We start from the raw sequence: 25,362 nt of genomic DNA, 5'->3' as shown, positions 1-25,362 counted from the left end.
TAAAAGCAAACAGAAGTGTTACATCACATCCATTTCTATCATGCATTTATTCATGCTGCAGCCTTATCTTTGCATTTTCTTTTTTAAATGTTTGTTTTTTCCTGAACTGTTTCTGCGGATTAGCAGGTTTGGGAAAACTAACATGGATAAGTATTTGAGTGGAAGAATAAACATCTTGCATGCATGATTCTTTGACGTGGACAATGCAGACGTAAATAAATATGTTTAGATGTTTGGCATTTTCTTATTTATTAATATCTATCTTGTTGGTAGATGAAGGTGTTGGATCATCTGATGACGATTGTAGTGGGGGTGAGAGTGAGGTTCCTGAATGTTTCCGGACGCCGCCGGTGGACCGTGAGCTTAAGGACAAACTCTTTCGTAAATATGGTGGTTATATTAGCACCTTGAAGCATGAATTTTCTAAGAAGAAGAAAAAGGGAAAACTACCGAAAGAAGCCAGGCAAATCTTGTTTGATTGGTGGAGTGTCCACAACAAATGGCCCTATCCCACGGTATAATTTTTCCACAGTTTTATCAGATTAATTAAGCAGTTGGGCATTGGAGTTTACTGTTATTTTGATAACGGTTTGGAATCTACTTTTGGGTTTGTTGATGATAATGCAGGAATCGGATAAGGTTCAACTGGCGGAATCAACGGGGCTAGACCAGAGGCAGATAAACAATTGGTTCATCAATCAAAGGAAAAGGCACTGGAAACCTGCAGAGAATATGCAGTTTCCCGTTATGGATAGCCTGTATGCTCCATTTTACATGAATAAATGAGTGAGGTAGGAATGGGATTTCCTTCATATCACTTGTGTATATTTGCAAACACAAGCTTGTGGTTGTGCCCAAACCAGAATCTTTCGTGTTGCTGCTGCCAAAATGTTTTAGGATGTATGTAAATATTGAATAGATATTTGATATAATGGTACTTTTTATTTCATCAATGTACGTTTATTATTATTATCTATATGATTGCTTATTTTATTTATTTTTAAATATTAATGCTGGGGAAGAAATGGTGGTAATGCATAGTCCATACTGTTTGACTTTGTATTTTATCAAAGAGTAACGACATATTCCCACTCACGAAATCCTAAGTTTGCAACCTTACTTTCATTGCACTCTTAAAATAACGTTACAGCAATTTTTTTTTAAGTTATAGAGGGTGTTATTATCATAATGCCCTTAACAAATAAATTAATAAATTATGTTTTAACTCTTAAATCACTAAAATTGTAAAATTAACCATCTTATTTTTAAAATATTTCAATAACATCCTCGGTAATTATGCACTCTCTTGGTTTTTGTCGGATCTAGGTTGTTTTTGACGGCGTTGAACCCCCTGGTCACCTCTATCACCTTCCCCATCGTTTGTAGTCTAAAACCTCTCTGGTCCTTGAATTATTGGTCCATTTGATCGTTGGCGTCGTAAGGCTTAGGGTTTCGTTGTTTTTCGCTGAATTCCGGTCGATTCCGAAGACAAAAATCTAATTGGACATCACCATTGCAACCAATGTCTCCAACTCTACAAAACCCCTCTATCCCAGCAACCGTTTAGTTGTCTTTCATTGGTCAAGAGTTCGTGTTCATCGTGTTTTTTGGTGAAGTGGTGGACGACAAATGGTGAGCTGTCGTGGCTGGGAAGGTTTAGGGTTTTGCAGAGGGGAAGATGAGGTTCGAATGGTGGTGACAAGGGTGATTTTGGGTGGAAGAATCGTCAGAAAAAGGGCAAAAAACGTCAGGGGCAACATTGGCTATCGTGTGTTGGAGCACTGTTAGGGGCAGTGATATGCTAATGCGCGCCTCCTCCTGCAGAATTACCAATTTACTCCTTAACTGTTATATCCAACAATTTTCTGTTACTTTAAGAGTGAGAATCTGGAATAAATGGAACCAAGGGTACCAATTTATGAATATGTCATTTACTCTTTATCAAATAATTGTGGTGTTGCATGCCTGAATTGCCTCCTTTAATCCTTTATTAGACAAATTTAACTTGATGCATGTCAAGTTTTACCATGTTCTCTACTTCTTGGTAATTACAAAGTTACCATCCTAAATTTGTATTTGAACTAATGTGATAATTTATTTGACAAGTTATACTTGTCTCACAATTTTATAGTTATGAAAGTGTTATGGAATCAAGTGTTACATAACTAAGAGAGTTAATGACTTTTTACCACCCAAAAATAAGCTTAATGATGCTTTCTCACCCTCAGACTTTCATAATACTATTTTAGTACCTAAATATTTTGTTTCTCTTTGGTTTGGGTGGGAAATACAGTGATTTTTATTGTGAAGATGAATATACCCTTCTTTTGCCGCCAGTGTTGGGGAGAACGGTGAACGGAGAACGACAAATAGTGAAACCCTAAGTGATGGAGAATGGCGAACGGCGTGCAATTGGCAAATCAACCTCCAATTTTGCTTAATTTCATCAATCAAACACACCCCAAGTTCATCATGCAACCGAAACACTAGGAAGAGCACAATGGTGATCGGCGAGCAAATGGGTTCATGGCTGTTAGGGGTTTTGGAGAGGGGAGGATGGGGATTCTGATGGTGGTTTTAGGGTGGTATTTTAAAAGTTTGAGGGTAGGAAAGTGTCATTAACCTTTTTTTTTGGGGGGGGGGGGGGGGGGGGTGTTGTTGGGGGGTTAGGGGAGAGGAAGGTAGTTAACTCATAATTAAAATCTAAATTTAGAATCCCAAACTCTGTAAGCACAACAGTGTTATATAAAATTAACTAACTTTCTAAATTCTCATTTTATTGCAATGTTATCTTCACTTGTGGAAAATGTGTGGTTTAGATAAGTGTAATTTAGACCCATTTATTTGTTTATTAACCCTCCTTTAAGGGATAACAATATAAAGATCATATCTCACGTTTTAGAATCAACATTTAATTTTACCAAAGCTAACTTAATATAAAGTTAGATGGAAGAGTTTCAAACCTAGTTACAATGCCCTAATTGTTAAACTTGAAATATTATTGTTATGCCTAAAAAATCAGGGTTAACATAAGCTTATGTCAGCGAACACCAATCAGAGTTCAGGGAAACTTTACATCGTCTAGAGTCTGCCACGTAGCCCAAGATAGAAAGAATATAGCTATCAACAACTCATCCGACTTAAGTTTTGTCTGTGAATGAATTTGGTTCGCACACCTGTCTAAGCCCCATTTAATTGAAGGATATTTAATAGTTTTCAACCAACGGGAGGCTAGGAAGGACTTGCACGATACCTACCCACTTGTAGATATGTAATCATTACCTTAGACTAAGCGGGTATAAATAGGCAAGTCTCCCTCACAAAATCGAGATTAGATACTCTGAATTTAACAAAGAAAATAGCAAAGACACCATACGGGAAAGAGACTGACTTAATATTCTCTTAGAATACCAAGTACTTGTAATTCAATTCGCAGTTCGCAACCTCTTATAAACTTGGCTAATCACCAAGAACACTCATATAAAGGAAAACAGTAGGGGTGTGGTTGGTTAGGGCTATATGGGGATAAATGTTGTTATCTATATTTTTTTTTCCCGAAATTCCTGCATTTGGTTTGAAGGTTAAAAAAGATAATAGTAATTTTTATTTACCAGTAGTGAACACTGTGGGTCAACTTTGTGGTAATCAGATAACCTAATCTAGGGGTGGTTTTTTAACATTATTAGGTGTATCTTATTACATAGTAGTCACTTGGGATAGATTTGCCCTTTAATATCTACCTAATAACAAATATGCCATTTTAGCAAAAATTCCCATTTGTAACCTTATTTAATAATATTTTAGGACAAAAATGCCCTTGAAGTTTGAAAGAACTACACCTATAACTTACCAATTTTGCGAAACCCTATCCGTTCTCATTTCTCTTCTTCGACGATAACAGCAGCAATGACATTGTGTTTGACTTGAGCCCTAGACGACGTCGACCACCATGCCCAAGGTTCATCGTCTTCTTTTACTCTGTAACGATTATTATTGTGTATCATTGTGGTAATTTTGATTTTTTCAAACTGTCGCAGACCATTTCCAACTTCACTGCGGTGATTTCCAATGACCACAAGCGACAGCGCCTTCAAGAGGTTAGGTTTGTACTTCTTTTAATTATAAGTCATTTTGTTATAATGTAATTCGATTTACACCCACGGTTTAGGGTTTAGGACCATTAGATGGATGGTTTAGGGAACAAAATGGACAATGTTAAATCTGAGTTGCTTGCTTCGATCTGAACTGTCATTTTTTTTTTATTTCTGAATTGTTCTTTTGGATTTGTATGATGTTTATCTTCCTTGTCAGTTGCTTTTGGGACTCTGACTTGCTGACAACAGTTGCGTATCTAGTGGTATTCTTGTTAAATGGGTGGAATTAATATAAGCTCTTGTTATTAGGAGTGCTAGTTTTCTATGATAGTAGATTATACTAAAGTCTGGGACTTGATGTTGAAAATTATTGCACAGTGATTGATTCATTTTCACTAACTGAGTATTCCTATTTTAGTTGTTCACTGTTGTATGTTGTACATTATTGACAAAGATTGGTGATAGTTGTTGTGCAGTAACCTCATGTTTTGGGTGTTGTTGAATAAGTTGATGTTGTTGTTTATTCTCCCGTACTTTGGTATAGTTGTTCTTAAGCAATAGTTTGCTTGTTCGTACATGGATTAGGTGAAACAGCCATGCCTCATTTAACACTAAGCCAGAAGATGTGTTTGGTGCAATTTTGTATATGCACTTGGACATGTTGGAAAACTTGTTCACCATGTTTCTCTTTGTAGGGTTAGCATTACACCTTAGGAATAGGAATCAATCTAGGCGTTCCATAACCCATGCGGGTGAGTTAATGGGTAGATGTGAGATTAGGAATTTAAATTTACAGACCATGATTTTTTAGACTGATGGAGTTTGTCTCGAGAACTGTAGAATTGATAGGAAAGTATTTTCTAAGTTATGTAATTTACTAGAAAGTCGTGGAGGGTTAGTTTCAACTAGACATACTAGTATATAGGAAATGGTAGATAGTTTCCTTCACATCCTTGTGCACCACGTCAAGTACAGGGTTATGAAGAGACAAATATCTAGATCAGGTGAGACAGTTTCACGCTGTGTTAACAGCTATGTTGAAATTGAATTTCGTTTTACTTAAGAAACCAAAGCCAATACCAGAGATTTCAACTGATGAATGCTGGAGATGGTTCAAGGTAGATATTTTTTTACGACTACATATAATTTACATAAAATTCTGATTTGGACATTATCCAGTAACTGCCTTAATGTTTTCTTATTTTTGTGTTGTTAGAATTGCTTGGGTGCACTAGACGGAACGTACATTAGGGTTCACGTCGACGTTGGTGATAAATCGAGGTATCAAACACGAAAGGGTGAAATTACAATGAATGTGCTTGGTGTTTGCACACTCGACGTGCAATTTATTTATGTTCTCCCCAGGTGAGAAGGTTTGGCTACAGATGGTAGAGTACTAAGGGATGCCATTAGTAGGAGAAATGGCTTAAAGGTCCCTCAAGGTACATCCTCAATCAAATTTACTTGTACATGCTAGGATAAAGTGACATAGTATATGTTTATATAGATTCTGACATTGTATTTTTTCATGATAGGGTGTTATTACTTATGTGATGCTAAATACACCAATGGAGAAGGGTTCCTGGCCCCATATAAGGGCCAACAATACCATTTGAACAACTAGAGGCAAGGCTAGCAACCGAGAACAGCCCAAGAATATTTCAACATGAAACACTCTCAGACAAGGAATTGTATCTAGAGGTGTTTTGGAATACTAAAGAAGAGATGAGGTATTTTGAGAGATGCATTCTTCTACCCCATCAAAACCCAATGTTGAATAATTTATGCTTGTTGCCTGCTTCATAATTTCATTAGGAGTGAAATGACAGTAGAGTGAAGTTGCAAATACCCAAGATGGCGATGATGGCGAGGGTGACATAATACGGCACGTTGAGACAAGCCCCACTTGAATTGTGTGGAGAGATAATTTAACACAAGAAATGTTCAATAGTTGGATGACATCGCGCAATGCGAAGTGTAGTGTTAATATAGGGAGAAATATGTACTATTTTGTCATTGTCAATCAGGTTTGATGTAATTTGGTGCAAAACATTTGCTATGTACTTTTCTGAAACTTTATGTCTATAGTTGCTACATTCATTATGTTTATGTGAAATTGTTTGATGCCTGGTTGGATGTTAAATTGTAGTTTATTACTTATTGTATCACATATTTTATAATGTTGTCGAATTTTTATACATCCAACCTTTTCCATGCTATCCCTTTTGTGCGTGTTCAACTATGCTTTGTCAGAATGGCTAACGTTGTCATCTACTTCTAACTGCATGATGGATAGGTCAACATCAGGAACAGAAAGTGGCAATAAGAGCTTGTCCATGTTTGAGCCAGACATCACCCGAAAAGGGAAGGGCAAAGCCAAGGCTAGTAAGAGCAAAAAGGAATGGACAAAAGCTGAGGACTTCAATCTGGTTAGCTGCCATGTGAAACTGAGGGAGAGTGTCCATTGGAGGGCCAAAATTGGGCAATTTAAAGTTGGCTTTTACGACCAGTTAGAGAAAATGATGGCCCAAAGGTTACCTGGACATGGGCTGAAGGCTTACCCACACATAGATTCTAGGTATAAGCTACTGAGGCACCAATACAATGTCATCAATGACTTGGTTGAACATGACAACATATTTGGCTGGAATGACCAGAAGAAGTGCATCATTGCATCGTTGGATGTCTTCGATGACTAGGTTAAAGTAAGTGCTCTGTGGTTACAGCCTATATAATTACATGTTTTCAATTGAAGTTTAGACATGCAATGCTTTTGATTACCTTATTAACATCTTTCTAACCAAGTTTATTATTTATTCTTTGTAGAGTCAACCTGAAGCAAAAGGGCTGCGTCACAACATATTTCCCTACTATGACAAGTTAGTGTTCATTTTCAAGAAAGACCGTGCAACTGGCGTGAATGTTGAGTCCCCCACCGACGTGGTTGAGGAATTGGAGAAAGATAATGTTGACATCTATGATGTTGACATGGATGGCGATGTTGAGATAGAGGTGGAAAGTCATAGTAATGCCCCGATGAAGGAAGATGTGGCTACGTTTACATGCCAAACAGCCACTACTAGCCGTAGTAGAAGGGCAATCCATAGTAGCAAGAGGAAGGCAAGGGATGAGGGCCTACACAGTTTCATGGAACAAATGGGCATGTTCGGTAAAGCTGTTTAAGGATCCCGTGAAGAAATGAAGGATATTACCTTGTAATTCAAACGATTGTCTTTGGAGAAAGATAGGAGGGGGATGTTTTTCAATGCTATTTTCGAATTGGATGGGTTTACATTGGATCAGATGCTGGAGGCTGGTGAGTCAATTGCCAAGGAACCCATAAAATGGAGTTTTTCTTTGGGCTGCCGATGGATGTTAGGCGAGAGTATGTGAGGAAGCAGCTATCTGAAAGTAATGTGTATCATCCATCGTTTGATCATTTAGATTAAATTAAAGTTAGCTTATTTTGATTTGTGCAATGATGTGTTATTTTAGCGAATTTGGCTGTCTAAGTTAATGTTATCCATTGCATGAATATGGTAGTTTTTGGCTACATTGGGGGGGATGTTAGGTATTTTGCATTGTAAAAATGGTGGATGTATTTCCAATTAGCTTAACCATGGTAGTACATTGTCTCTTCACTTAACTGTACCTTGTTGGGGGTATATTTTGCTATGTAACTAACCTGTTTTTATAAACCCAGCTTATCCAAGTTAATGTATGGAAATGGTGTTCATGTGTGATTGACATTAGTGAAGTTGTGTATCTAACTCACTACATTATTAATGATAGCGCATAATCCTATGCACCAACTGTAAAACCCCATTCCTGATTTTAGTTAGATCATGAATTGTATTTAGTTAATTAATTCTTTTTTTTTTAATTTGATTTTTGGTATTGTGGTAAGATAGGGGTATTTCTGTCAGTTTTTAAAGTTGCGTTAAGGGGTGAAATCGAAGAAATAAATCCTGATGGGTTTGCATGTATCAAGAGGGAAAAATTTGGACATTTTTGCTAGGGAAAGCTTATGTGGCGGGGTTAAACTGAAATTTAGAGAAATTGGGGGGCAGAAATAAATTTTAAAAAAGTGTTTGTTTAAAAGGAGAAGGGAACTGGGCAGTTCGCCCAAAGGAAGAAGAAGAAAACGAGAGGAGAAGAAAGAAAGAAGAGAGGAGAGAAAGGAGAAAGAAAAGAAAAAAAAGAAAAGAAAAGGGAGAGAAGAGAAGAAAGAGTGGGTTTGGCCGAGAGATAGAGTGAGAGAGGAAGAGAAGAACAAAGAGAAAGGGAAAGTATATATTAGTTTTTAAGTCTGTGAACAGTGCATCATCAAATCGTGATCTGGAGCTCATTTGCCGTCCGATCGTTCTGATTTTCGGATATGTTGTTCATGAAACACAGCTCTACATTCTGAACGGTGGAGATCGAAATCCAAGCACTGTAATAGGCAGCCAATTATAGGATAAGAGAGGGGGGTTTAACCAAGAAGGTTTTTTTAAAACTTAATTCCGTTGCATGTCAAGTTATTTATTTCTATTATAATGTTTGGGGTGCAATCTTGAGTTTATGTTTTATTTGCTAAAACTATTCTTGCATGTTTCGGCTGAGCAAAGTTTTGGGTAAGCTTTGCTTGTCAAATGCTTGGAACGTTAGCCTTATCGGGTAGAGATGAATGTAATTGTTGGTAATTAGGTGAGGAAGAAAGTGAGTAGTTAGAGAGGGATGTTGACGTGTGCAGTGAGTTTTAAATGTGCTTTTTCCTTTATTTTGTCAAAACATGCATCTTCCCTTATTTTTCAAAAACATGCATTTGTCTTTACTATTAATTGTCTTGTCTTGTTTAAAAAAAAGGGGAAGAGAGGAAATGCATAATTAAAAGGAGGATTAGTGCAGATTTTTTTTTATAATGCAAAGTGTTGAGGCTGGCTGTAAAATTGTTAAATGGGTATGTTTGTATTAAGATGAGAGATTACCATAAATCTAACCTCTTTGTTTTTTAGGATTTAATTATTATTTTGGTGATAATGAAATCTGGGCTTCATAATTGTATTGATAAACTTCCAATTTTGATAAAGGTTTCATGATTGTGACGTTTTTTTAATTGGGAGGTAGAAGCTAAGTGAGAAATTAAAAAGGGTTAAACTGTCAGTTTTGAAACAGTTTTATAGTTTGCATTTTCAGCCCTATATGATTTTTTTTGAATATTATGTCGCATATGCATGATTTATAAGCACATAGGTAATGTGTTATTGACTTATATGTTACTTGAGGATTATGCATGAGATTGTTATGGTGCTAAAACCACCCTACGAAGTACCCATCCCCAGAGATACAGATTTTTGGCTCTGCCCGAGCGATGCAGGATCGTGGGTATGACAGTTTCAGATTTGGCTCTGCGCATGCGTATGACAGATTTTATTGGCTCTGCCTGGGCGTTGAGTGGTCGCCAGGTATGACAGTTTTTGAGGCTCTGCCCGCGCGATGATAGACCTTGCCGGGTTGACAGGTACGTCCTCGCTCTGCCTGCATGTGGGACGCCCACCAGGTATGACAGATTTCCCCAGGGTACTAGTTGTGGTGAGAGTTTTAATAACAAATGTTGAGGTTTTATACAGAATCTGTACAGTTAAAGGAAGTAAGTCAGAGTACAGTTTACAGAGTGCAGGATGATTAGAAATAAATTATTATGTATGCGAGAACGGGGTGGTTGTTCTATTGCATATTCATTAAGTTACATTGTTGCATGATTTGCTTGAAAATTGTTGTATGTTAGCATTATTTTTTTTTTAAGAATTTTATAAACCCCCTCTTTTCCCCCACTCACTGAGTATTTCAGCTCACCCTTTTTAAATGTTTTTCCCCCCACCAGGACCTTCCGGAGATCGTGCGAGAGTGAGCCTCCGCTCAGGGTTGTGCCACGCGTTGACATCTTTTATGTGGGTTGTAACATTACTGAAAACTAGTACAATGCATGCATAATAACAATGAAAAATTGGGCCAAAGCTTTCTTTCATAATTAATACATATGTCTTTATACACAAATAGTACTGTTTACAAAAATGCATTTTAAAAGACAAAATAGGGGAAACAGTGTAGCTATTGCTCCTCGCTTGCCGACGCCCCTCCGACTGCTTCGTCACCTAGTTCCTGCATCCACAAAGGAAAATAACGGGTGAGCACAAATAATGCTCAGTAAGTAAACCCTCTAACTGTCTGTCCCCGTAATAACTCTTAATTCTTTCCTTATACTATTTCTGTTTCTACTAAACATCATGGCCTCATTTACCGGAGGTACGGCGGATGGCGTTCAACAAGCACCATCTCGCTCTCTATGGCTATCGGGTGGAATTCACAAAGTACCAACCCGTTTAGTGACTACCGAGTGAGGATCACAAAGCACCAATCGATTCTTCCTGACTATCGGGTGGAGATCACCTAGCACCTACCCGTTCCTCATGAATTTTGGATAACGTTCACCAAGCATTTACCCGTCTCTAGTCACTATCGGGTGATAATCACAAAGCATCAACCCGTTTTACTAACGTTGGATGATGATCACAAAGCATCAACCCACTTTTCTAATAACTAATCGGATAATGATCACAAAGCATCTACCCATTTCTATACTCATTGGGTGACGATCACAAAGCATCGACCATCTCTAAGGGCTATTCGGATGATGATCACAAAGCATCAATCCGATCCCATAAAGCGGGTGATGTCACCAAGCATCATCCAACTATATACTCTTCTAATTCATTCTATTGTAGTATTTCTCAATGCTCTCTACCCTTAGAGTAGTTGTACCCACCAAGCTCTCTACTATAGGGTATTTGCACACACAATTCTCTACACTTCTTAGGTCATTTCATGTACAACTAGTGCCTATGGATGGTTCAACTTCACCAATGCATTATGAGATGCCAACATGCAATGTTGCAAGATTAGGTTCATACTCACACTCAAACCTCTATAGGCATTTCATCAAACAACTCATGTGCACTATAAAACTCTATTATAGCCATGATTCTAAAACTTTTCTTAACCATCCAAAATGGGGAAAAACCCCACAAAGCCATAAAACCTGTCAAACAAAACACTTCCAAAAAGGGTTTCATAACAACCCTTCAAATCCATCTCAACACCTTGTCAACCCAACAAACCATTTCTCATATTTGCAAGGTATTAACATTCACAAAGATAGAAATCTCCATTTAATACTCCATACATGGCATATTACATGCACATCACATACATACATCATTTTATCAAAACCCTAATCAAGAAATTTCATGAATCTCAACTGGGGTGGGTTTTACTTACCTTGTTATGGAGAGACTTCACAAACTCTTCTTTCACTGTTTAGCTTGACTTTCCTCTAATCTTAACCAAAAAGATGAAAAACCTCAAACTTCAATATGGGTTAAAACTCCCAAATCACATAACTTAAGTAGAAATCCTTACCTTAGGAAGCCTTAGGTTGCTTTTCTACCTCAAATCACTTCAAAAACCCATTGGAAATCCTTGATCAAAAGAAAAGAGAGTTGAGAGGAGTAAAGATGGAGAGTTGCGTTTGAGAAGAAGAAATGAGGGGTTTCTTTGATGCTAATTCCTTTTAATGAAATATAAACACACATCATTCCCATTTTGCCTACTTTCTTGGGAATTCCATCTATATCCTTTGATTCATTACAAACTCACCCGCCGTCAACACATTCCCATAAAAAATCCTACAATTAACTCCCACTTTCCTGCTAATTAGGGTAGAATGGTCAAATTGCCCTTAGGGGAGAAAATATCTAAAACTCAACCAACATGGAAAAACGGCCGTCGCCGCGGCGAAACTGTCCAGAGAGTTTCACCCTTGGTTTCAACACATCTTCGCCGCGGCGAAGATTCTTCTTCGCCCCGGCGAAGCTTGGTTCACTAAGATTCTTCTATTTTCAACCAATTTCAGGGCAACATTTAACATAACACTCAAACAAACAATAATAACAAAAACCAACTCGATTAAGGGCGAAAGAGGAAACAATAACAACGTACCTCAAGCGGGGCGTTACATGGGTTTTATATTTATGTCGCATTGTAAATTTGGACTTTCATTTCAAGAACTCATGTTTTCCATCATGTATTTCCTTTTGTTTCATATTTCGGAATGTGTAGTATAAGTGGAAAACCTGATACCAAAAGTTTCCCTAACTATTTTCTTTTGTAAAACGAAAGATGATGCATGTCTTTTTGAGATGTTTGGAGATGGAAATACTATGATGTTATTCAGGAAAAGTATCTCTTTAAACAGGTTTCGCAGTTTTTCTACATGGCACGTCTCGGGTATCCGAGTCTTGTGGGAGCACCCGGATCCTACGGGATGAGGAAATTCGGGACGGGTTGTGTCACCAACAGTTGTTTAAGAGATGCAGGGTATAATAAAAATGATTTTGGACTATTATTCCATAACACCTATCACGAAGAACTGAAATTGACTAATTGCATTGTTTTTTGTACAATTGCAGGGGGCATTGTAACAACACCGTTTACGCGAGCAACCCCCCCCCCCCCCCTCCCCCATGGGGACGAATGGAGTTGCAGAAGTCAGACGTTTGGTGTGCGCTGAGAGAACTTATTAATACAATAGTATAGGTAACTTAGATTATTAAATTACAGCTGAAGTGTTAACACCTTGTATTTGCTTGATAGGTGTTAAACCTCCACAACGTGCGAGTCAGTGAATTGCCACCAATAGAGAGCATGGAATGTTGAGCAGTAGTATGTTCGACTGACACATTAGGTATGCTTCTCTTCTTCATCTGAAACTTGTTGACCTGATGCACTTTTTTATATGTGTTTATACATTAGGTTATGACAGGAAATTGGGGAAAGGTTGGGCAGATGTTAACATTTCAAATTTCAAGTGCCTTGATTCCATGTGGTTTTATCTGTACTCACAACGATCACATAGGCAGAAGGTGTTGAGATGGGTTCAAGAGGAGGATATACTGCAAAAGAAATATGTATTCATTCCCATTGTACTCTAGTTAGTTAATGTGCACTGTATTTACATGTTGTCACCTTGTGACTTCTGTATTTAGAGGAGGCTAACACATTGCGTTTCTATATGGGTAGGGGTCATTGGAGTCTACTGATCCTATGCAACTTTGGGAGAAAAACGTGTTCATGACCCAACACTAGCTGCATGTTATTTTTGGATTCCCTTAGATCAGCAGACCCAATGAGGTTTGAACCTTTGATAAGAAAGTAAGATCTCCTAAAACCTGAACCTCTTTCTAGTCTAGATCTATGTCTATCCACAGTTAATCTCTTTGAGTTATTTTGAATGAATTACATTTCCCAACTTGCTTGACAAGTTTGTTCGCGATGTTTATGAAAACCAAAAAATGACATAGAAGATACACAAGCTTGTTGAAATACCTCTCCTATTGCCGAAGGTCATTACTATGGCCTTAAACTAAACTGAAATATCGGTTATGTATTACCATATAACCATACGTTCACTGAGTTAATGACTCCAATTCAATGCAGGTTCCCTAGCAGAGAAACCAAACAGACTGTGGGTATTTTGTCCTTTACTGTATACTAAAGTTCGTGGAAGCAGCCCCATCATGTTTTTCTATAATTGAAGGGTACCCTTACTTTGTAAGTGCAACAACATTGGGAAAATACTAACATTTGTTTATTAAAATGCACAAAGTACACATGCAGTTGGTTTTTTAATTTATTGTCTAACTCATTTATTCCACTTTTCTTAACATAGATGAAGGAGGACTAGTTTGGTAGAGATGAATTTCAATCCTTCCGTGACAAAAGTGTAGTTGGACGTTGCATAGAGAAAGTTGTTCTTGACATTTGTGTTGTCAATTAGTTACGTACGGGATATACAGGACAATTATTGTACAGTCTTTGTCACGGCCCAATCTACACCGTGGGCACGGCTGATCGGCCCCTCTACTCAGGCCCACTCTGCGTGACTCACTAGGAATATCTCCCCCCCTTAAGGGATTTCTTTCGCCTCCCCCACCACTCGAACCCAAGACCAAGGGGCTATAGTCAATTGGGAAGCATGGTGAGTACCATCAGGCTTATAAAAGGCGTCTTTTAAATGTTACGACCATGGGCTATCCCAATCTTGGCCTCACACCTCATGGGCTTTCCACATGCGCCGCAACCATTCTACTCAGTACTGCCCCCCCCCCCCCCCCCCCTTTAGAGGGATTTCTCTCACCTCCCCCACCACTCGAACCCAAGACCAAGGTGCTATAGTCAATTAGGGAGCATGGTGAGTACCATCAGGCCAGTCGGCGCATGTGGAAAGCCCATGAGGCGTGAGGCCAAGATTGGGATAGCCCATGGTCGTGACAGTCTTTAACAAGTCTTCTACATTACCATTTATAGGACTGTTTGCACCCAAGGAGCTAGAATAAATAACAATCAGACTTCGGTAGAATTGAGAGATGTGTAACGGTGATGTACTATTATGTAAAACGTTAACAAATAGACTAATTAATTTCATTATAATACAGCCCGAAACCTGTCAGTCGGGTTGTTTTGAATTCAGAGTTGTAAATAATATGTACATTCCGAAAACTTATGATTTTCTATTAAACTAACATTTTCATTTGCATCAACCTGATGCCTGGGTGAATTTTATGGTTTATGAACTTCATGTAATGTCATGTTGATGTGTGATTAGTTTGACTATGGGTTGAAGTGGGGTGTGAATGTGTGATACATGTATATTTTGTGTGTGTTTGGGAATCTTGGCAAGATTGCTTCCATTTGAATGGCGAAGTTGTAGTTGGGAGAGCATGAGATTGTTAGTGTTTTTTTTTGCAAGTGGCGGTGTGTATTGGAAGTGTGTTCACTGGTGTAATTTTTTACAAGTGGCGGAGCAATTTTTGTGCAGTGTTGTTTTCGTTGTGTTGGTTGGATGAGGCTAATGCTATTGGTTATTTTGTCTCCATTTTGTTTCTTGTTAAATAAGCATGGGCTTAAGTTTTATACATGTTGGCGTGCTAGATTTGGTGCAGGGGCAGGTCTGATGAGGGGGTGAGTGTTGATTTGTGTAGGTGCATGGTGTTCGTGTGATGCTGGTTTGTGGACTACTAGGTGTAGGCGGTGTAGACGGGTTGCTTGTTTCTGTCTTGGGGAGTGGACGTTGCCTAGGCCATATGGTAGAACCACCCAAAAGTGGTAGGTGTGTATTGGGTGGTGATTGGCCTGTCACTATGCGGTGATTGTAGGATTTTTTGCCTTGGCAATGGTTTTCATTTTTCTGGAAAAAACCAGTTGCCGAAACAAAATCAATTTATTATTGTAATTTACATTTTCATTTCGTAACTTAGCTATAATTTGGATAAATACTGTGCCCAAGTCCAAGGATGAGTTGTTTAGTTGAAGTTTTACACTTTTCAACCAAACAAATTAATAATTGATACCTAGTAATCTTACATACATAAAGACATTTTAGTAAAATAATATATCAATAATATATAATTACCGTCAACCAAACACCTTAATCATTTTTACAGCTTTGACAAACCAAACGCAATAATAATTTATTCACAATAATCTTCGCCAGTAATCTATATACACGGTAATCTATGTTTTGAGATAATACAACAATCCACAAACCAAACGCACCCTAAATGTAGGAATCGCTTTAAGCATTCAAACCACTATAAAACTTTCATCGTCTCATTTACTTTTAAGTTTTTGTATGCTATTGTGAAAACAATGATCTTTAATCAACTCTCATAATGAATCACATGTAACTTCTAAGACATTCTTAACACTTTACATGCATAAGGTCATTGATGTCAAAATCAAGCATCAATAATCAGTGGCATTTCCAATGAATGATGAGTGGGGACCACAGTCCCCACTTAATTTTTAAAAAATTTCAGATTTTATATTTATTTAAATTTTACCCCTACAAAACTTTGAGATTTTGGAAATGGAATAACCCCACAGTAAGTTCGGATTTTGTTTTTGTAAAACCCCGTTTTTAATCCTAATATATATATTTCATATTTTTTGTGATTTTTATTTTTATCTAAGAGGATCTGTTAGTGTTTAAAAGTGTTATTAGGAATGAATATGAAATGAATAAGAGCTGTTGGGTTTGCATGTAATTGATGGGAGAAATCTCGGTATTTTTACAACAGAAAGCTGATGTGGTGGGGTCATGGTGATAAGAAGAGAATTTTGGGGCTGTTTCATAATTCAAAGAAGTTGTTTTATACATAAACTGGGTTATTCGCCCAAAATGAAGAAGAAGAGAGAAAAACTCATAAAGAAGAAATGAAGAAGAAGCAAAGGAAAAGGAAAAAGAGAAGAGAGGGAAGAACGGGTTTGGCCAGTTTTATCCATATGATTTTTATGCACTTGAGTTGATGGTGCTTGAGAATCAGGCTGAGACTTCTGTTATTGACATGTATTCTTGTGATAAATTTGCTGAGTTACAAGAAATTGATGATTTGGCTAAGAATTTAGTTCGGTTTTACAAAAAGACGTTTGCTATCTCTTGGTATATAAGCTTGTGAAAGTTATATTGGTTTTACCAATTGTGACTGCGACCGTTGAAAGAGCTTTTTTTACAATGAATTTTGTGAAAAGTCGGTTACACAATCGAATGAGAGATCAATTGATGAATGATTGTTTGGTCACCTATATTAAGGAAGATGTATTTGATACAATTGACGATGAGATGATTATCCAACATTTTCAAAATATGAAAACTCGTCGAGGCAATTGTAGAAAAATTGTTTTATTTTTACAAAAATTGTGTTTTTTTGGAGATATTTATTTGTATTTTGTAACTTTTTGTTGAAGCTAATCATAATGAAAAAAAGTATGGTTTTAATTTATTTTTATTTTTTTATCCCATAGAGTAAAAATTTTGGATCCGCCACTGTCAACAATTATTTTTTCTTCAAATTGATAGAAAGTTATCAATTTATTAGATATATTTTAACAATTAATTACATTAATCATCTGCCAATGAATTTCATTGACATGTTTATTCTTTACCTTCCATTTATAGATTCCAATATTAGTCTTATTTTCTTTCTTTCTTATCTTAACCATTGTAAATAAATTTTGACATAATTATTAAAAATCCTTAAAAAAAAAAAGTTATAAGTGTGAATCTCTTGAGTTCTTTGTTTGTTATAATCTATAAAATATAAAGAACAATCAAATTATGCCTTCAATCTCAGTAATGTTTTCTCTATCCATTATGATTTTTTATTCTCGTTTTAGAAACTTTTTTTATTAATAGTCCATTAATGCTTAGAATTCCGAATAATTTAAAACTCCATTAAAGGTTAGATAGGGAGATGATAAATGCCTTTTTGAAATATAATATGAAACTTACAAAGAGATATAATGGGCTCAAATAACACCGTTTTTACTGATAATATTATGGTAGGCCTGAGGCCTGTGTAGGTTCAGCCTAAATGAGCTACCTTGCTATCCAAATCGGTCAAATTTACAAGCACTTATTTTGCGGATTCTGCGGCGGTCACTGTTAATCTGTTATTGATTTTCAGCTTTGGGTATATTATAAGTGGAAGTATAAAGTATTTATCAGAACTTTGGGTTAGTGGATGAAGGAATAAGTTGAAAAGAAAAAACTTGTCTTGAGCTTAATGTCAACAGAGTTGCTGATTAAAAAATAAAAATTTAGGTTGACGACAATAGTTAGTGCCTTAGTGGTTTATACTATGGTTTATACAATAGTTAACACTATTGCATCTCCAACCCATTACACTAAAAAAAATATTCTTTAGAATATTCTTTTTTTTTCTTTCTATTAATAATCAATAATTAATCAATTTCACTTATTATTTATATAGACATTAATTAAATATTGGGAATGATATTTTTATTAAATAATAATTACTTTAAAAACTATACTAATTTAATAAAATTAAGCATTTATTTAATTAAATAAATATAACATTTAATATAGAAAAATATTATATCTAATATAAAATGGCACAAATATATATATAGTATTCCGGTAGACTATAAAAAAATATATTTTATAATCTACCGGAATACTAAATTATTATTTTAGTTTATGTTGTATTTTTTTTTTAATTTTAGTGTTTTTAAATTAATGTTAATTTTTATTTTGAGTTATTGTAGTTTAATATTTGCATTGAATAAAATTTTGTTTTTAATTTTTCATTATTTTTTTAATTATATAATTATTATGAATTTATTATTATAAATAATAATATAAATAATAATCAAATTAACATAAATATAAATAACAAAAAAAAAAATTATAGTATTTGAGCAGTGTCATGCCAAATTGGTGTGCATGAACAGTGCTACACTAAATTTGGCCTGACACTATGCATTTACACCAAATTGGTGTGATGCTTAACACTGGGTTGGAGGTCATCTTTCACACCATTTTGGTGTTTTTACACCAAAATGGCGTTAGGTTGGAGATGCCCTAAAGGGTTGGTTTGGTGGTCAAAGAGGTTTGCTCTATTTCTTGAGTTCTTGGGTTCAAACCTTGAGACCACCTACAATAATAATATTGTGACTTACCTAGTCATTTGGGTTTGTAAAGTATTTAATAAACCTCAGAGATTAATTGAGGTACTCATAAGTTGGCTCAAACACCCCAGTTACAAAAAAAAAAAAAAAAATCCCCTTGTAGTTTCATGGTATTTATATTAAAAAATTGGGGAGACTTTCATTGAATCATTTATGGTTTAAAAACACTTTTCTAAGGGGACTTTCATTGAATCATTAATCCCATCATCATTTATGGGTTGATTTTATTTTTTGATTTAATTTGAAGTCACTCAAGGCATCAACCATCCCATAATACCGTTTCCTTAATTTATAAAGCAACTCTCACGGTTCGAAAAGTTTATGTGCATAATAAATTAAATTTTATAAGAAATTTGACACTTACATAAATGACAACCTTGTTTTTTCTAGTTAGCAATTATAAAAGGCTTTGAATTCTTCTATATAATCTAGCTAAAAAACAAGATATATGCTCTATAGTGGTCATTTAGTAGCTTATATTTGAATCATGATCCTTTTTTGATATGAATTTTTACCTTACCAAATCAAAATTTGTTATGGGTAGTTACAAAATAGGATCATAATAGACAAATATATATGAACCACAAATAAATGAAAATGCACAAATATCGCTCATATAAGAAGAGGTGTCGTAATTCCAAGCACGAGGAAGAAAAACCGTCACGTCGTTTATGTGTAATGTGCATAATTTATGTGGCAAATGGAGATGACTATTCTTGTCAAATTGGTCAAGGCATGCTAAGTATCAAATTTTTTTTTTTTTTTTTTTTAATAACCGGTGTGTTTGGACCAACTTACGACACCTCAATTAATTCTTAAAGTCATTGAATATCTTATAAACTCAATACTTCAAGTAATAACCACAAATGTGATAAGTGACTTTAAGGTGGTTTGAACACAAAAAGTTAATGAAAGGAACAAACCTTCTTGATCACTCAACTAAGGCGTTGGTTCAGGAATGTTAGATTACTAGGAATGTTGGATTACTGGAAAGATAGATTACTTTGGAGATTACTAGAAATCTTTAAGAAAATATGTTTGGTTAGTGGTAGGTATGTTATATAATATGTTGGTTATGGGGAATAAATTGGTGGGTATGTTATTTAAATTACTAAAATGTCCTCCTTTTAAATATAATATAATATTATTTTTATTATTAATTTTTGAATATTTCTTTTAACCCCCAATATTCAGATTAGCTAAAAACACCCTGCTATATAAAAATTTTAATTTATGACGAAATCACCCCCACTCCTGCCGCCGCCTGCCGCCACCACGAACCACCGCTGGAAAATCGCCGGAGTCCCTAAAAAGAAGAAAATTCTGTGGGAGGCTTCGATATGGCGTTTCCGGCCATGTCCGTGGCCATTAACGGCCAGATCTGGTCCAGACGGGCGTAATGGCCAGATTTGGCTGATATGGTCGTTTTCGGCCATCAATATGGCCGGAAACGGCCATAGCAAAGCCCCCAGAGCCTCCCACAGAATTTTCTTCTTTTAGGGACTCGGCGATTTTTCGGCGGTGGTCTGTGGTGGTTGGGCACTGTCGGCGGGTGTGGCTGGGTGGCAGTGGTATCTGTAAATAATTTAAATATAAGGGCATTATTGTCCAAAATTTTAATTAAACAAGGGTAAAATGAAATAGGATATTAATGTAAATTTGTTTTAAGTAGGGGTATTATTGTCCAAAATTTTTATTAATAAGGGATAAAATTGTAACAAAAAAAGATAACCCTGGTAATCTCAGAATACCTAAGAAAATGGAGGTAATCAGATTACCTCAGATATTACCAATAGTAACTACTATTGGTATTTGAAAATTACTGGTATCTTATATTACTTGACAACCAAACATGGTAATCAAGTAATATAAGATGACATTACCTCAGTAATCCCACTTAACCTCCAACCACACGCCCCTAATGTTAAGGTATCAATTTTCAAGAACATTAATGTGAAACATTCCATTCACGTTGCTATTTGTTAATGCCAAATATTGACACTGACAGACATAAAAACTTTGATCCTTATTCTTCTTTTCTTTTAGCTGAAGCAACCAAACCCAGCCTATATATTGGTGATTATATGAATCAAATAATTATACGTCAAACCTTTGAATTCTTAATGCATGAAAGTTATTTAGTGTTTTATACCAACCTTTTTGTCGTCATTCAAACCCCACCATTGGTGCACGAGTTTGAAGAGTGGAATAAAATATCGTTTGACTGAAATATTCTTCATTCATATTTGCCTTATTGTAAGACATATCTGTAGTCAAACTAAGAAATGATTCTTAAACAAAAATTTCTTCCAAACTAAGAATATTCAATGCACCTGCAAACGGGGGTGATGACAGATCGATGGATCAGTACAACTAATTTCACAGGAGAGTAAACGCCTTTTTCCCAGCCAAGATTTGCCTTTATGACACTTTCCCACCCAAAAAGTTTTCAATACCACTTTTTCACATAAAGTTCATATTTTGTTTACTATCTAGAATATATTTTTCGATTCGGCAACCAAAGGAGTAAAAACTCGGTCTAGATTATTGGGGTTTTTGAAGAGGGGATGTCGGTGAGTCTTTTGATGGTGATAGATTAGATTTTGGTGGTTAGGATTTGTCGGAATCTGACTTGAAAGTGACACAAATTGCTCGATCGCCTGCGATTGGCATGGTTGACGGGAACAAAGTTTGAGGGGTTTTGGTGAGTGATGATCGAAAAAGAGAATGGTGATGGCATAGAGTAACAAAGATGCTAGAATCAGCCGATGATTGGTCGAAATATAAACTTTGAATGGAAAAGTGATATTTTAAAAGCTTTTGGGTGGGAATAGATCATTAAGGAAAACCTTGGGTTGGAAAAAGTCGTTTATTTTTTCGCAGGACCCAGTATTGATTACGCAAAACGTTGCAGCCTGGGGTCAGCATGTTTCCCGAATAATGTCGTTTGTCAACCAAAGCTAAAGCAGTTAGATTTTGATTTTCTGCACAGGCAGCAAAAGAAGCACCATCAAGTTGTTTCGATTAACCGAATGTACAGACACGTCTCGGAAAATGACAAAAACCCATCATTTTATAACAAAAATTCTTCCAACATTCAAGACGTTAATGTGTTGATCAAGTCTCTCAACATAAACATGGGTTGGGGTTTTAAACGTGTCCAACAAGTCCCACTTTGGCGGCTTAATTTGGCGAAAAATGCCATGTGTAATAATAGATATTGGCCTATTGGGGCCTTCACCTTTTTTTTTTTTTTTTTTTTAACAAAACAGAAGCAAACCAAACATATTAATAATAAGAACAATGATAAATAATATGGCATTTGGGCTTGTGTTTTGATCCTAACAGAAACAGTAGACTTCTAAACAAAGAAAACAAAAACCAAAGCCAGTTCAACCATCCCTTTTTGTTTATTCTCCATTTTCATCCCCATCTCTCTGCAAAAACACAATTCTAAAACGAAAGACTTTTTCATTATGACTTCAGAAAACAGAATACATTTGACCAGAAACCACTCCATACCTCCATCGGAGTTGATTTTCTCTCCCACTGGAACACCCTCTACAATTTACAGAGAGAGTGAGAGAGAGAAGAAATAGAATGAATCCATCATTTTGTTCAGTTTTCTTCCTATTCATAATAAACATAACCATTTGACGACATTGCTAAAACAGAGGACCCCTGTTCGATATCAATGCAATTCCAGATCCGAATTCCAAAATTTCTCATCGGCATCATTTCGATACATTTAGCTTTCTCAATGTTTGTTTCTCCTTCATTCTCTAGCTCTCGTACCTCCGAAAGTTTTTTCAAATGCGGAACCAAAATGCTGCCCACAGACAGCTACTTCATCTCCAATTTTGTTAAGGTCATGGAATTTCTCTCCGGAGAAGTTAAAAAGCAAGGACATGCAGACTTTTACATCAACAACCCACCTCCCAATATCTACGGCTTAGCCCAATGTCACGAAGACCTTTCCTCAACTGATTGCGAATTGTGTTTTGCTGCAGCCAGAACAAAAGTCCCTCGTTGCCTCCCTTCTGAGTCTGCTCGTATCTTCCTTGATGGATGCTTTCTTCGCTATGATGATTATGATTTCTTTAAGGAAACCATTGACCCTGTTTATGATACCGTCAACTGTAGCTCCCCTACCGGTCTCTTAGCCGATGACTCATTGCACAAACAATTTGAAGCTAAGCTTGGTGAACTGATCACCAATGTGACTCGTCAGGCTAAGTCAAATGAAGGATTTGCCGTTGCGGAAGGGAAAGGAGGAGTTGTTTCTGTGTATGCCTTGGCACAGTGTTGGGCGACGGTGAGTGATGAAGGTTGTGGCCAGTGCTTGGACAAGGCAGGGCAAGAGTTGAGAAACTGTAGCCCTGGCTCCGATGGCAGGGCTATGTATACTGGTTGTTATATGAGGTATTCTGTTGAGAGATTCTTCAATACTGAACCCGAACCAGAAGACAGTGGTAAGAATTTTTGAATGATTGTGTATTCGAAGCTTTGATTTTGATTTGAATGTTATCAATTTTTAATATGATTTCTCTGGAGTTGTTGGTATTTGAATCTGTGGACTAATTTGCTAGTTTGATTCCTAACTGTGACTATCAGTTTCTACTTTGTCTGTTAATATTTGAAAATTTGTTTAACCATCAAGTGTTTATTCATTTATTTGTTCATCTTTCACAGAGGAATATTCCAAGATGACAATAGCAATCACTATAGGAGCAATATCATTTGCTATTCTTTCTTGTTTTGGTTGTTTCATGGGATATAAGAGATTATCAAGGAAGAGAGAAGGTAAAAATTTCTAGCAATAAACATGGAGCTAATATAAACTCTTATTAATTCTCAATCCTCGGTATTTTGATACAATCTCATATTTTTCTCCATAGAACAATATTTTCTTCCTACTGCGAACGTGTGTGGTTTAAATTTTAAGTATGAAACGCTTGAGAAGGCAACCGATTGTTTTGAAGACTCAAGGAAATTAGGCCAGGGAGGTGCTGGCTCTGTATTCAGAGGGACTCTTCCTGATGGTAGAAATGTTGCTGTTAAAAGATTGTTCTTCAATACACGGGAATGGGTGGATCAGTTCTTCAATGAAGTGAATTTGATTAGTGGAATTGAACACAAGAACCTTGTAAAGCTACTGGGTTGCAGTATCGAAGGCCCGGAGAGTCTTTTAGTTTATGAATATGTACCTAACAGGAGCCTTGATCAAATTCTTTTTGGTAAGTAATTTATCTTGTAGTTGCAAGATGGAGTTCAAAATCTTCATATTATCGACACCTTAAATCCTTTATGTTGATGCAGTTAAAAATACAATCCATATTTTGAGCTGGCAGCAAAGGTTTACAATCATCTGCGGAACGGCTGAGGGGCTTGCATACCTTCATGGAGGTACTGGAACAAAAATTATCCACAGAGACATCAAAGCCAGCAACATTCTCCTCGATGAAAAGCTCACTCCAAAGATTGCCGATTTCGGACTAGCCCGATGTGTTAGCCCTGATAGATCCCATGTTAGTACTGGAATTGCAGGAACACTGTAAGCAAATTGATCTCCTATAGGATCTGTGATTCCTTAATTGATTCAAGTACAAGAAGAAACTTCTGAAATCACAAAATTAAACAAATATTATGAACTTTCGGTTACCTATTTCTGAAAACAGTGACTGATTGTTGCAGGGGATATATGGCTCCTGAATATCTTGTTCGTGGACAACTAACAGAGAAGGCAGATGTTTATGGTTTCGGGGTGCTAGTAATTGAGATTGCGAGTGGTCGAAAGAACAGTGTTTTTTCAGAAGGGTCAGCTTCTGTATTGCATACTGTAAGATGAAATTTCCTTTTCCCCTAGCTCCTCATAGTGATTTGTAATACATAATGATGTGCTAATGGAAGTTGGTTTAATTACTTCGTTCTGAGACCAGGTTTGGAGGCATTACAAGGAACAGAAAATAACTCACTCTGTTGACGCTGGGTTAGCAGGTAGATTTCCAGAGAAAGAGGCCTCAAATGTGCTTCAAATTGGGCTACTATGCACGCAAGCTTCTTGGGCACTAAGACCATCAATGTCTCAGGTAGTCGAGATGTTAAACAATAAAGATTATGAAATTCCCTCGCCAAAGCAACCTCCATTTTTGAATGCGAGTGTGATAACTGGAGATGAATATTCCTGCAAAGATTCCATTGTCAGCTCCCAGAAGTCGTTGTTCTTTACATCTCTAAACGAATCTTCACCCGTTAGAATTAGAACTACTACTGAACCAAGCTAGCCTCCACTCATATTCTCCATAAATTTTCGAGAAACATTTTGGTTTAGATTCAGGAAGTGCAGGTCAACAGATGGCTCTTCATTCGCCGGTGCATGATTGAATCAGTTAAAGATGATCCCAGAAGGCACCACCAGCGGCATCGCTGTCATTAAAAGTGGATCTTCTTGAGGAATTTAATGTAGATTACAATGAGGTAATGGGAGGAATTTTGTTACATAAATTAAAAGGAAATTTCTAATGTAGAGGCTTGTGTATATACAATTTTTCCATCTGAGGTAGACGGAGGATTTTATTTAGTTTAGGTGACTTTTTCCCCATTATTTACAGATTCATTGACATTAATTTTAACAGATGTTTATAACTGTTGTTACAAAGAGACAGCTCATATTTTTTTT

General features: G+C 36.4%; 2 protein-coding genes across 2 annotated transcripts in view; both read left to right on the top strand.

Moving 5' to 3' along the window:
- The window catches only part of LOC116146487 (homeobox protein knotted-1-like 6), a 28,276-nt gene extending 27,323 nt beyond the window's left edge, over window positions 1–953 (top strand). Inside the window, exons 4-5 of the mRNA XM_031431902.1 lie at window positions 274–515; window positions 628–953. Of these exons, the coding sequence (XP_031287762.1) occupies window positions 274–515; window positions 628–786 (401 nt within the window). The 3' untranslated portion in view covers window positions 787–953. The remainder of the gene's footprint in view (window positions 1–273; window positions 516–627) is intronic.
- A 21,089-nt stretch (window positions 954–22,042) lies between these two features.
- On the top strand, window positions 22,043–25,345 carry LOC116146494 (cysteine-rich receptor-like protein kinase 1). Its single transcript, XM_031431909.1, has 6 exons — window positions 22,043–23,155; window positions 23,376–23,486; window positions 23,582–23,920; window positions 24,003–24,237; window positions 24,378–24,522; window positions 24,623–25,345. The coding sequence occupies exons 1-6, from the start codon at window positions 22,378–22,380 to the stop codon at window positions 24,965–24,967; spliced, it is 1,953 nt and encodes a 650-aa protein (XP_031287769.1). The 5' UTR covers window positions 22,043–22,377; the 3' UTR covers window positions 24,968–25,345.
- Window positions 25,346–25,362: the final 17 nt, after the last annotated feature.

This window comes from Pistacia vera, unplaced genomic scaffold (genome assembly GCF_008641045.1).
Source record: "Pistacia vera cultivar Batoury unplaced genomic scaffold, PisVer_v2 Contig478, whole genome shotgun sequence".
Lineage (NCBI taxonomy): Eukaryota > Viridiplantae > Streptophyta > Magnoliopsida > Sapindales > Anacardiaceae > Pistacia > Pistacia vera.
This window is presented reverse-complemented; position numbering and strand designations above follow the sequence as displayed.

Excerpts from the sequence above, each read along its gene's own strand:
- LOC116146494 (XM_031431909.1), top strand. The coding sequence starts at position 22,378 with ATGCAATTCCAGATCCGAATTCCAAAATTTCTCATCGGCATCATTTCG. Across the intron at positions 23,156-23,375 it reads ACCCGAACCAGAAGACAGTG|AGGAATATTCCAAGATGACA; the intron begins GTAAGAATTTTT and ends CATCTTTCACAG. Across the intron at positions 24,238-24,377 it reads ACTGGAATTGCAGGAACACT|GGGATATATGGCTCCTGAAT; the intron begins GTAAGCAAATTG and ends TGATTGTTGCAG.